General features: G+C 38.7%; 1 protein-coding gene across 1 annotated transcript in view; it reads right to left on the bottom strand.

Moving 5' to 3' along the window:
* WDR75 (WD repeat domain 75) overlaps positions 1-11,414 on the bottom strand; it is a 34,656-nt gene extending 23,242 nt beyond the window's left edge. The window contains exons 1-4 of the mRNA XM_002812669.6: positions 11,253-11,414; positions 4,324-4,453; positions 1,578-1,643; positions 647-737 (exon numbers count right to left, since the gene is read on the bottom strand). Coding sequence (XP_002812715.1) covers positions 647-737; positions 1,578-1,643; positions 4,324-4,453; positions 11,253-11,338 — 373 coding nt within the window. The 5' untranslated portion in view covers positions 11,339-11,414. The remainder of the gene's footprint in view (positions 1-646; positions 738-1,577; positions 1,644-4,323; positions 4,454-11,252) is intronic.
* Positions 11,415-13,897: the final 2,483 nt, after the last annotated feature.

Raw genomic sequence — 13,897 nt, 5'->3', positions numbered from 1 at the left:
CCAGGCTGGAGTGCACTGGCACCATCTTGGCTCACTGCAAGCTCCACCTCCTGGATTCATGCCATTCTCCTCCTGCCTCAGCCTCCCGAGTAGCTGGGACTACAGGTGTCCGCCACCATACCCGGCTGATTTTTTGTATTTTGTTGAGTAGAGATGGGGTTTCACCGTGTTAGCCAGGATGGTCTAGATCTCCTGACCTTGTGATCTGCCCACCTCGGCCTCCCAAAGTGCTGGGATTACAGGTGTGAGCCACCGCGCCTGGCCAGTATCAACCGATTTTCTATGCCATTTCATCCCTGACTCAAGAAAGTAAGAAGTGTTCAATGATAGATAAAACGATAGTGATGCTTAATAACAGATTTAAGTTCAGTAGAAAGGCAAATTCTATCCACCTTTGTAAAGCAGATTTAAAATTTGAGGTCTGCAGTCTACTATTACAACTACATAAAAAATAATCCCTCCCTCACTGCATATTTCAGAATTCATACAAAGCATCTCCAAATGAACACAATAATGACAAAAGCAATTTAAATGCCGATTCTAAAAACTGTTGGCTTCAGATTAAAACCAAAATGTTAAATTTTGAGGAACTGTAAAATGTAAAGAGCCACTCAATGCCATATATAATAAGTTAATTATACCGTACCTGGTTTTTCTTTATTTACTATAACAAAGACAGAATCCTCAGCTTGGGCAAGAGTAAAGAGGGCATGAAGTTTACATCCAACTATGAAAGTCTGAAAGATAAAGAGCACCATAGTGTTTACTGTCTGTTCCCTCCAGTGGAACATAAGATCCATTAAGGCAGGGATTTTTATGTATTTTGCTCATTGCTATATTCCTAACGTAAGGAGAGTACCTGGCCTACAGAAGACAACTAATACACATTTGTTAAATACCCTTTCAAGTTTCCTACATATAGATCTGAAATGGTATTGTATTGAATGTATCATAATTTTAACCGACATCAAGGTCATATTTAACTTTTTTCCTACCATAAACAACGCTATAAGGACTTTGTGTACAGGCCATTATATTCCGAGGTGAGACTGCTGTAGCAAAACGTGTTTACTGATTTTCAGTTTTAACTCTCATTGGGTAAAAAAGTGCCTGTTTCTCTATACTTTACCTATCACTAGATTTTTTTTCAATCTACAATTTGGCTAAATTTATGAGGGGAAATATTGTGTCATTTGTTTTAATTTAGATTTCTTTATTAATGCGTTTAAGCATCTCTTCATATTTATTGCCTATTTGTATTTCTTTTCCGTGAATTTACATATTCCTACTTTATGCCAATTTCTTCTACCAGGCTTTAGTTTTTCCTTATTGGTTTTTGGGAAGATTTTTGTATATTTGGAATAATATCTTTTGTAAATATCTTCTTCCAGCTTTAACTTGTCTTTTATAAGTGGAAAATTTTTATATAGTCAAATTAATTTTTTTATGTTATTTTGTAACTTGTTTAGGAAGTCTATTTAAATATTTGGCCTTATAGAAAGAAACAGTACATCTACCATTAAATTACATTGCCTTTTTTTTTTCACATAACGAAAAGTAAAGATCAATCCACATACCTTTATTAAGATGCCATCTATATAGTCCCACAGTTTAATTGTGCCATCAAGGGAACAAGAATACAGCTAAAAGGGTAAAACAATACAAAATTGATTAAAAAAAAGAAATTCATCAAGATATCAAATGAATAATTAAATGTTGATCAGGGGCATTTTCTATTCGTCAATTCACTGTTAACCTTAAAGAGGTAGAGTCATTTATTTATATTGCTTCTGCAAAACAATCTTTTCACAGCTTTCTGCAAGAAGCAGATCCATCCATTTCAAGTTTTAACTAAAAGAGAGAGGAAAAACGTCAACTTTCTATCTTGAAGAGGGAGATGGTAAGGTTTTGAATGAGATATGAAAAGCACCTAGGTGCAGTGGCTGCCACCTGTAATCTCAGCACTTTGGGAGGCCCAGGCAGGTGCATCACTTGAGGCCAGGAGTTCGAGACCAACCTGGCCAACATGACGAAACCCCTACAAAAATTAGCCAGGCGTGGTGGCACATCCCTGTAATCCTAGCTACTCGGGAGGCTGAGGTTGCAGTGAGCTGAGATCACGTTGCTGTACTCCAGCCTGGGAGACAGAGTGAGACTCTCCAAAAAACAAAACAAAACAAAACAAAAAAACACCCACACAAGAGCTTGTTGCTCTTCCTGCCAGAACTCAGTTTACTCAGTTCTATTAGCCAAACTCCTTTCACCTTATATGAGTATTAAGGGAGTGCTTCTCAAGTGACTGAAGAATATTCTGCTTAAAAAAAATTTCTTCCAATCCATCAAGGACCAATACTTTCATAAAATACAATAGAAATTATAATGTGCTTAGATGCTGTGGCAATGTCAGAGTGTTTTGTGATACTCACATTCTGTACTCTTACACAGAATGGTAACTAACGGTTTAGGACACAGGTCTGTGGACCATACTTTGGTAGCACCAGAAGACCTTACTAACACATAGGTTTATTTTTGTCCGAGTGTACTTAGTTTTATTAATACTAAGTTTCTGCTAGATTTTTTGTTGTCACTGTTATAGGAAAATACTTTCCTTATAATGTTTACAAAGAATTTTAATATTTTTAAAGAAAGTGGCAATTTTAGGATTTCTGCAAATAGAGACATGGACTCAGAGAAGAGGAATGTAAAAATGTTGGAGTAAAACCATATTATCTATCCAAGTCAAAAAATTATACAAACTAGGAAATTTATATCACAATTACTGCATATGAGAATCATAAATATGGACTAGTAAAATGTAACAAGTCAAACATGTGATTACTGTCAAAACAATGGTTAATACACAAATACTGTGACTCCTAAGTCCAGAACTGCTGCCCCTGCACCTCAACCAAATCTACTGATAAAACTGCCCTCCTCTAATTTTATTCACTCTCAGTCATCTGAAACAAAGCTTTTATGAATTGTATATATGTTTTTTTTGGCTATAAAACTTAGTATATGGACTTCACAAATTTCAATTTTAACAAAATAATAGTTTTGCTATTAAAAACATTCAAATACTACACACAGCGATAAACTTTTGTCAAACCGTCAGAAGACGGCAAGCATAAAATATGTACTTGGATCCCGCAGAAAAGTTACTTAACTTTGATTTTTAGGAGTAGCTCATTTAATTTTGGAAAGAAAAGATCGGTGCTACTTTATTTCCTTTGGAATAAAAGTGAATGGCAATGCAAATCCATCCTTAATCAATAACTTCCAAGTTGGCTGTGACTAATCCAGGAAAATGGAATTGGATTAAAAATGAGAGCAAGAACAAAATATTGTTGAGATAAAATTTTAGTAGATTTGCCGAAACTTAAGAACAGAATTAACATGACCATTTCATTATTCTTTTTTAAGTATACTTTTTTAAAATTTATTATTATTATACTTTAGGTTTTAGGGTACATGTGCGCAATGTGCAGGTTAGTTACGTATGTATACATGTGCCATGCTGGTGCACTGCACCCACTAACTCGTCATCTAGCATTAGGTGTATCTCCCAATGCTATCCCTCCCCGCTCCTCCCACCCCACAACAGTCCCCAGAGTGTGATGTTCCCCTTCCTGTGTCCATGTGTTCTCATTGTTCAATTCCCACCTATGAGTGAGAGTATGCAAGAACAAAAGACCATTTTGTTATTCTTAAATACTGAAAAAGAAGGGCTGCTTTGTGGGGGATGTGGGAAAATGTGGACTAAATTACATTCCCAAATTTGTCTTGAAACTAACTAGATGACCCACTCACCAAACAAATTTTCTTATCTAGACACTGGTCTTAAGACTAGGCAATATCTAGAATAAGCCAGAGCCTTACTTCTAAAGGAACATATCTACCAAATCAATACCTCCTGGCGAACATTTTTCAAAATGTGTTCCAGAAACCAAACGGTTCACAAGCCAAGTAAGTTTGAGAAACACCAAATACTACATACCCCTTTTGGATATTCGCAATGCATGTAAGGGAACCTAAAAAGATTACAATCAACAAATACATTTAACTGTGCCTAGCCCTGAATTTCAGAAACTCATACAGCCAAGAATATGCTTCTCAAGTAACACCTATTAGCATTCTGTGGAACAAATGGTTGACAGAATATGCTATAGGCAATGTAATTTAGCAAGTGAAAAATACCCTACAACTGAAAATAAGCAAATATTTTACTTATAACCTGGAAAGTTTCTCAGTCAAATTCAACTCAAATTTTTCTGTCAAGAACAAAGCCAATCTTAAAGTATTCAGCTATAAACTGTTTGACACCTGTAGATGGTTGTTGGGGTTAAGTTGGATTCCAGTCACCAGATTTCTGTGTCCATGCAGTATGTGTACACACTCTTCTGTAACTGTGCTGTAAACTTTAACAAAGTCTCCAGAGACACAGAAGATATACCTGGAAAAAAAAAGAAAGAAAAGTAAGTTTTACATACTGTATTAGCCTGTTTTCACACTGCTGAAAAAGACATTTTTCATCGTTTCAGTGGTCTTGAACTCCTGGCCTCAAGTGATACACCTGCCTGGGCCTCCCAAAATGCTGAGATTACAGGTGGGAGCCATTGCACCTAGGTGCTTTTCATATCTCATTCAAAACCTTACCATCTCCCTCTTCAAATTTATAAAGGAAAGAGATTTAATGGATTCACAGTTCCACGTGGCTGGGGAGGCTTCACAATCATGGTGGAAGGTGAAAGGCATGTCTTACATGGTGGCAGGCAAAAACAGAACTTGTGCAGGGGAGCTCCCCTTTATAAATCCATCAGCTCTCGTGAGACTTATTCACTACCACAAGAACAGTATAGGGGAAACTGCCCCCATGATTCAGTTATCTCCAATTGGGTCCCTCCCACAACATGTGGAAATTATGGGAGCTGCAATTCAAAATGAGATTTGGGTGGGGACACAGCCAAACCATATCACATACTCAATAGGTAGTAGGATCTTTTCACTGTCCATGATAAAAATGCAACAGATGTTTCTTTTGGTATAGTTTAAGTATTGTATACTCAAATTTGTGTGCCTTTTGTCTATGGGGACATCTATGACCAATCAGTTCATTAACTCAGAAGAGATTATTAACTCAGAAAAGATTAATGACGCCAATATCATATCTCTTGCCTGTTTGTAGACAGAGGCTATAAATGGAATTATCCTGCAAAAACAGCCAACTGAACCAAGTTGCCTGCTCATTAAATGGATGCAAACACTGTGCTAGTCACTATGAACTATTACTCTTCAATAGTACTGCCAACAGCAGTGTTTTTCCATGTCCCCAACATCTCCATGATTCACTGGCAACACCAGCTTACAAACGGTAAGTCAAAGGTTCTGCTCCAGTTGGTGAGGTCTGGGCCTTTTGTACAGAAAAATACAAAGACTTTATTCCATTTTTGTTTCTTGTTGCTGAAATGCTGGCTTTGCTTTGTCTTTCTGGATTTGTGGATTTCTTCCATGTAGCAGCAGCTACTAAATTACTAAAAGTGGTTAAGCTACTTGGGGCACTGTTTGACTAGTTTCATGATATTATCACAGAACAAGGCACAGAAATATAAATCTTCTTGTATCTTCCAACTGAAAAATATTTGCTCCATGTCTATTATATTCATAGCAGTACTCTCTTATTTATGGTTTCATTTTCCCTGGTTTTAATTACCTACAGTCAAGATCAATCTGAAAATATTAAATGGAAAATTCCAGAAACAATTCATAAGTTTAAAATTGTATGCCATTCTCAGTAGTGAATTCCCTTGTCTCACCTGGGACATGAATCATTCCTTTTTCCAGCATTCTCGCTGTAGACAGACCTGCCCGTTAGTCACGTAGAAACTGTCTAGGTTATCCTATCCACTATTGCTGTACTGAAGTACTTATGTTCAAGTAGCCCTTATTTTACTTAATAATGGCCCCAAATATAAGAGTAGTGATGCTGACATATTGTTATAATTGTTCTACTTTATTAGTTATTGATGTTAATCTCTGTGCCTAATTTATAACTTAAACTTTATCATAGGTATGTATGTATAGGAAAACATTTACTATATAGAGCGTCTAGTATTACTTGTGGTTCTAGGCATCCACTGAGGGTCCTGGAACATATCCTCTGTGGACAAGGGAGAGCTACTGTATTACAACACACTAAATTTGTTGCAAACTGGGACCACTACTATCCTATTTTATTAGTTCAAGACACTTGATTTTCACATGTTCATCTCTTTGAAATTAGGATGCATCTTATAATCAATGGAATCTTGTAAGTGCTGTCAGCCAGGAGGCATGGTTGTATGAAATGGTATAAGATCAAGAATGTATGAGCAACAAAGCATTTGCAATATATAACCTGCCCTTTGGCTAGAGCCTCTTCTCCATTCCCATGAGTACTTCAGTTCAGAAGCTTAACATCTCCAGCCTGCACCACTCTTCAGGGCTTCCTACAGTCTCCAGGTACAGTCCTTCAATGCAGCTTTCACAGTCACACCAGACTAATTTTGCAAATTTGACCATATTACTTCCTCAGATAAAGTTAAAATCCTTCAATGTTTTCCCTCTGCCTTTAGGAAATGATCCAAATTCTTAAGGCTTTGGTAGTCTCATCCCAGTCTAACCTGAACTACTTTTTCACTTAACACTGTACTCTATTAAAATAGTTCATAACTCCAACAACTTCCCCCATCCGCCAGACACACCCTATCAATATGCAGAAGTCCCTTAGATATGGCTTCCTTGAGACAGTGGTGGGTAGGAGGCTACTGTTGGCCAAGAAAACTTTCCCTAATTGATTCTGATAAGCTTCCTCAGAAAAAAGGAATGTCCTCTCTTCTTGTTTCTCAGCATAGAACAATGGCTTCAATTACTTAAATGCAACTCTTCAAAGTCAACTTTCTCTCCATGATTTTGCACTCTCTGCTATCTACATAGAACACGTTTTCTAATTACTTCTTTTTTATTTCCTAAGAGTAAGCTTATTTTTTAACTTTTAATTTTGAAATAATTTTAGATTTACAGAAGAATCACAGAGTTTCTGTATACACTTCACCTAGCTTCCACAAATGTTAGCACTTTACATAAGCACAGCACGTTAGTCAAAACTAAGATATTAACACTGGTACATGACTATTGACTACATAATTTATTTGGAGTTCTTCACTTTTTCCATTAATGTCTTTTTTATGTTCCTAGACCCCAATCCAGCACACCACATTAGTTGTCATATCTTCTCAGAACCTTCCAATCAGTGACAGTTTTTCAGTCTTTCCCATTTCTCTTGACTACTGCTTTAAGATTCAGCTCAGAATTTTCTCCTGGAAGCCCTTCCTCATCTTCTCATTCTAGATCAGCACCCGTCCTAATGTGCTTCTACATGACGGTGGGCTTAGCTCCATCACAGAACTTACCACAAGGCATTAAGACTGTCTGTGTACTATGTTTCTCCTCTACCAGACTGTGAGTCTTTGAGGTGAGACACTGTGTTTTCACTTATTAGAAACAATAAGTCAAATACAAATGGATTCGAATGCCAGCTTTATTATGTATTAGCTGAATGATGTTGGAGAATTTACTTAACCTCTTTAAACTTCACATCTCCACTTACAGTTAGCCACTGTAAAATGCAAATAACACATTCTCATAGAGTTTAAATGAAAACATTGCATGCAAATACAAGCTTAGCATACACAGTAAGCACTCACTAAATAGGGATAATACCTTAACCTTGTAGACTGGAAGGTGTGTAATGCACCCACCACAACACCTGTCACATAGGATTCATCTTTGTTGAGAAAGTGAAGAAGTAAGAAATCAGGAATGTTTGAAGTCGGAACCAAGATTTAAACTAGACTCTGAAGGATGTATGATTTAAGGGGTGGGAAGAAAAAACAGCAACATAAGCAAAAGCAAGGAAATAGTATGATTATGTACAAGACACAGATAATGTACTTATCTGACAAGCAAAGTGTCTATAATGGATAGTATCAGGAAACAGTTGGGTAGGAAGAGTTGAGCTGTATCAGAGAAGGGATTGAAAGCCACATAGAGGAGCTATAGTTAAGGAGGCAACAAAAAACTGTTACAAAGTTCTGAGCAAGACTAGGAATAAGAGTCAGAGTAATAATGTTATAACAGTAACAACTTAGGAAAATTGTTACAGCAGCAATACTCAGAATGATCTGTAAGGGAAAAATACTGAGTTTGGGACATTAGCTTGTGGGCAATTTAGGAAAGTGAAAGGCAAGGATGACTCATTGTTTCAGTTTTCTCTACCCTAACAACCCCAGTGCAATAATTCATAGCACCATATAACTGTGGGATGCCACAGAATGGGATGCAAACAGAACTGGACTGAGAGTCAGTAATATCTAATACGGGAACACCAGGAACTTACATGTATACCCACATGCCCCTTAGAACTACCTACTCAAGTACCCAGAACAGAGTTTTTGTTCTAGTTTCAAGAGCAAGCCGCCAAAATTCCACAACTCTGTCGTTTTATGATTTTGGCTTTCTTGATAAGCACCTTGAGGTAAAATACAAAATTATTCCCCTTTGTATAAAGCAGCCAACCCCTTGTGGTACCTTGTAGATAATATTCAAATCTTTGCTGAGTTCATTAAAATCCTGTCATTTGTTAGATAAATGGTTTTAATGATTAGCTTATATATAGATGACAAAAAAAAATCTCTAAATCTTGACCAAGTTCTCCAAACTTCAGTGCTGAATTTCTACCTACTACTAGCTATATCCACCTGGTTGTTTTACAGGTAGCTTAGAGTTAATAACCCCGAACTGAACTCTATCTTCCCATTGACACTGACTGTGAAATCACTCTAAAACTCTGTCTCTTTTCTCCATGTTCAATATTACCTTGGTTTGGGCAAAAGTGATTTCTTGCTTGGATGCCTGCACTGGTCTTCTAACCCCAGTCTCTATTCTTCCAGAGTCTTTTCCTGCCATCTCTTATACCCTATGCTGTAATTACACTGACTTTACATGGAAGTCTCCATCCCCCCAGTTTTCAAGGCCCCCAGATTTCAAGCTTGTTTGCTTGGCATTCCATCCCCCAGTATCACTGGTGAGGCAAACTCTTGCCATTGCTGCAAGAACCACTACTGAAGGGAAAACTGACTATGTAACTCCCTCTTCTATGCCATCACTGTACTTTGAGTACACCAGCCTACCCAGCTCTCATTTCTCCACTCACCAACATGTATCATAGAGTTTTACAGTTTTCAGGTTAACATTATGGAAGAAACACAATCAAATTACAACTGATTACTGCTGTCCCCTTAAAGAATTAAAAAACCATTCTCTTTGGTCCAAACAACAACCAACAACTGGCAGCATATGTCCTTTCCAACCTCATTTCCCACTACCTCCCTTAATATATACCATTCTTAGTAGCTAACTGTACCAGCCTGTTCAACAGAAATCACTTCTGTCTTTCTTGCTTGTACTGTCCTCCCCACCTGAAATGTCTTCTGTCCATATTCCCCACTTAAAATATCATCTAGCACAAATGTCATTTGCTCAGCAATCTTCTCCATCCTTCTTAGTTTGGGAAGTAATCTCTTCTTATGAGCTCCTTCCTACAGGACCACAGTAAGAAAAATCTGTTACTGAGTATTCCTTTTCCTCACTAGACTGTAAGCTCCTTGAAGGCAGGATCAATATTAAAATTATCTTAGTTTTTGTCATTGCAGCATGTTATACATAATAGATAGTTGACAAGTACTTAAAAAATGAATTGCTGGGCTTAGCAAATCAAACACACAATGGACCTCATTATAATGAATAAGGTATAGGAACAGTACACTGAAGAAGAAACTGGTTACACGGATATGAGTCCGAAGTGTCACAGTGTGACAGCCTCTTAAAACCTGTTTCTTCCTTTGATTCATAAGATCAATGTCAACAAAGCCAAAGGACTCATTTTTTCTTTTTTTGGCTTCTAAGGCAATTTATGAAAGCTCTTTCAGTCATGCTTGCATTACCTTCAACAACTACCTGTCATACACTCATATGCAGAATATTGTGGGGGTGGGCCAGGAACGGTTGCTCACTGTAATCGCCGCACTTTGGGAGGTTCAGGTGGGCAGATCACTTGAGGCCAGGAGTTCCAGGGCAGCCTGGCCAACATGGCGAAACCCTCTCTCTACTAAAAATACAAAAATTAGCGGGCGTGGTGGCCCGCGCTTATAATACTTGCTACTCAGGAGGCCGAGGCATCAGAATTGCTTGAACCAGGGAGGCGGAGGTTGCAATGAGCTTAGATCGAGCCACTGCACTCCAGCCTGGGTGACAGAGTGAGACTCTGTATCAAAAAAAAAAAAAAAAAAAGAATATTGTGGAGGCTACAAATTTTTATAAAATACTATCTCTACTCTTCTAAGACAGAAAGGGTTTTTTGATTTTATTAAGTGCCACTCTACCTAAAGTTATTTGAAAACCTGACAATACAGTAATAATGATTACAGCTACATACATTGAGCCATTATGTGCCGGGCATTGTTGTCCGCAGTTTTAACATACTGAGGCATTTAATCCTCCCAATAACCACGTGAGATAAACTAAATATTATCCCCCTTTACAGATGATGGCAACTGAGGCAAAGTTTAAGAAACTTACAAAGGTTTCATAATGTAAGAAGTGGATTTTGAAGCCAGAGAGTGGTTTGGTTTCCAGCTACACTGAGAAGAGAGACCAAGTCTTAGCGTATTTTTATCTCATAAAGAATCTAACATCTGTTTTCATGTAAAGTTCCAAAAAGACTGCACTATGCTCTATGCACTATGCTTCAGGGGTGAGGAGTGGGTAGAAAAAGCGGAATAGTTTTAGGTTTTAGTCACTCCAAAACATGATTCTGTACGAAAGAGTAGGTACTGCAAAGGTAGTGGCATACAAATCCACGCCTGGACCATTTTCCAGCCGCCCGAGCACCTTCCAGATCCTCGACACAGAGACCGGCTCCAGGGCCTTTCAATCTACCTGCAGGCAAACTGTCCAGCAATCGGGGGGCGCACCCCAACCTGCAGTGCTAACCGGACTTCCCGGGTACCCTGGGGATCCCCCACGGGCGCGTGCTCTACCCAAAGCCGATATCCGCCAGGCGGGCCAGTCCGAACGCGACTGACAGTTCCTTCTCCCCGACCCTCGAGAAACTCACGCCCCGCCCCTCAGCCGACAAAGCGCGGTGCCCCTCATACTTAGAATCTGCAGAGAACACAGCTCTCCTAAAGTTCAACTCGCTGCCGCCACAACGAACCACGCGGATACTGTCCTCTTCCACCATCTTTGCGCAGTCGCAGAATGGCCAATCTCTGGTCCCGCCCTGAACTTCCTACCTAGAGCCGGGTAGGCTGTTCCCCGCCCACAGAACCCACCCACGGGCCCTTCTAGGCCTGAGACTCCGTGGTAGGACTCGGCTTCCGTGCAGCCATCTTTTGTATGGGCAATGTCAAACTAAGACACTTGTAAGAAAAGGTAAAAGCAAAACAGAGACTTAGAGACAACCAGTTTTTATTATATACCTATACACAATTATTTAATACAGACATATTTCTCTCAGGCCTTGTCAACCTGACTCTATGGCTTTTTCCGCCAGAAGGGAAAGGTGGCGTACAGTGTACCACGTGACCTCCAGTCGTCCCACCGGAGGCGTCGCTGTCTAGTGTCTGTGGTCTCGGCGCTGCAGGATGACGCGAACCTCTCGCGTCTCTGGTTTTCTTGGTCGCAGCGTTGAGTTATTGGGTGGAAAGGTAGCTTTCTCTTCCTTGTACAGCTTTTTGTTCCTCTCATTAGCCGTTCTTCTGTTCTTGTGAGCATCGCTTAGGTTCCTACAGAATCTCCACAGTCCTAGGGCCTAGCTTTCTTCGTTTGGAAATCTGGTTCCTACTTCGGGATTCTGGTGCATCTTCCCCAGCGTTCAGTGTAGCTGCTCGGGCTAATCTGACATTCGGTCAGTCCCGCCAAGTTTCAAGTCCCGCCAAGTTTCAAGGCGCTGCTCTCTGGTTTCCTGAGTTTTACCTTTTCCCATTAGTGGATAGAGTCTGTGGGTTAGGAACCCCTAAAATCCGAACATGTTTATTTTTGCCAGTTTATCTCCAGTTTTCCTTTGTAAATGTATACGTATCATATTCTTGGACCCTGTATATTATGTTGCCTATTTTGATTTCGCTTCTTGATTTGTTGATTTACCACAAAATTAGCAAGGTCTGAAGTATAGTCACATGTCACATAAGGATCTTTCAGTCAATGCATGTTACATGGTGATTCCGTAAGATTATAATACTGTGTTTTTACTGTACCTTTTATGTGTTTAAATACACAAATACTGTTCTGTTACAATTGCCTGCAATATTGAGTACAGTAACATGTTGTTTAGATTTGTAGCCTAGGAGCAATGAGCTATAACGTACAGCCTAGGTGTGTAGTAGGCTGTACCATCTAGGTTTGTGTAGGTATACTCTATGATATTCACACAATGATGAAATCACCTAAAATGCATTTCTTAAAACATATCCCCATCATTAAGCCACACATGATTATACCCATAAGTTTATTTATTGTGGAGAAATACAATATTCACAAAGGTCAAGACATATCCTGGGACAGCACCAGTGTAAAAATCAGGGATAAGTTTACTTTTTACTGAGGAGTCTAGCTTATTAGAGTGCTCAAAACTTTATTATTTGGGGAGCCAGAACTAGAAAGGGAGATATTTAATAATTTTGGTTTATCTCAAGCTGTAACCAGCTTTCTCTTTCATGACTGTGATACCCTTTGTCACAGTGGATGGAGTGTAAAATGTCACTTTTGATTCTGCAGCCTTAACCTCTTTTTGTTCAGTCTCTTGATGTCTGCACAATAAATCTTTTAAAGACTTTGTTGGGTACTTTGTAACCTGATACAGGCTTTTCCTTAGGGCCTGAGCCAAGAAACAAAATAAATATTTTCACTCAAATTAGTGTGACTTTAGTTGTATGTTACTGTATGGTAACTTTAGATTTTTCAGAAAAGAATCAGAAATCCTGATATGGACAAAAACTAGCTGGATTGATAAACCTATAGGAGGATTATTTTACACAGGGTTTTAATTTACTGAAGTGCCCAGAAAGATAAGTCATTTGTATTTTGATTTCTTTTTACATAATTTTTAAGGAACCAATGCCACCTACAGCTGTTTAATTAATAGTGCCTTGTCTTTATCATATAACAAGAAGGCTGAGGTAGGCAGAATAGGGCTAGTGCAGTGGATCATTCATGCCACCAGGGACCTGTGCTTTCCCTAGTTATTTGCGTTTATTGTCCTTAACCATATTGGTTTTGTCCTTATGCTCACAGTTCATGTTCCTTTCAGTTAGAAGAAATAAGGGAATAGCAAGAAGGAGCATAGCCTATATACAGAAGGAAAAGGATTTTCCACAAACACTTTTTTGCATCTTCCATCCAGGAAATATTTACTAAGAATGTATATGCCAGACATTCTTTCAGGCTCTGGGAATACTGGAGTGAGAAAAATAGTAAACAAAATCTGTGTGTTACTGGACCTTACCTTATCATGGGAAGAAACAAAAACTTATTATACGTTTGATGTATTTATGTGCCAAGGGGAAACTCAAAGTAGAAAAGAAAGTGATTATAAGGGTTTGATCGCATTTAGAATGGGTTTTCAGGGAAAGCCTTACTGAGAAGGTAACATTTGAAATAACCTGAAAAGGTTGAGAGCGTGAATAAGCATGGAGCTGTTTGGTGAAAGAGTCAGCCAGAGGAAAGAGTATTCCTTTCCATGTTCGAGATAAGTCAAGAGGCCAGTGTGGCTGGAGAATAATCATCAAGGGGGTATAGTAGA

The sequence above is a fragment of the Pongo abelii genome, chromosome 11, assembly GCF_028885655.2.
Source record: "Pongo abelii isolate AG06213 chromosome 11, NHGRI_mPonAbe1-v2.0_pri, whole genome shotgun sequence".
In the NCBI taxonomy this organism is placed as follows: Eukaryota; Metazoa; Chordata; class Mammalia; order Primates; family Hominidae; genus Pongo; species Pongo abelii.
This window is presented reverse-complemented; position numbering and strand designations above follow the sequence as displayed.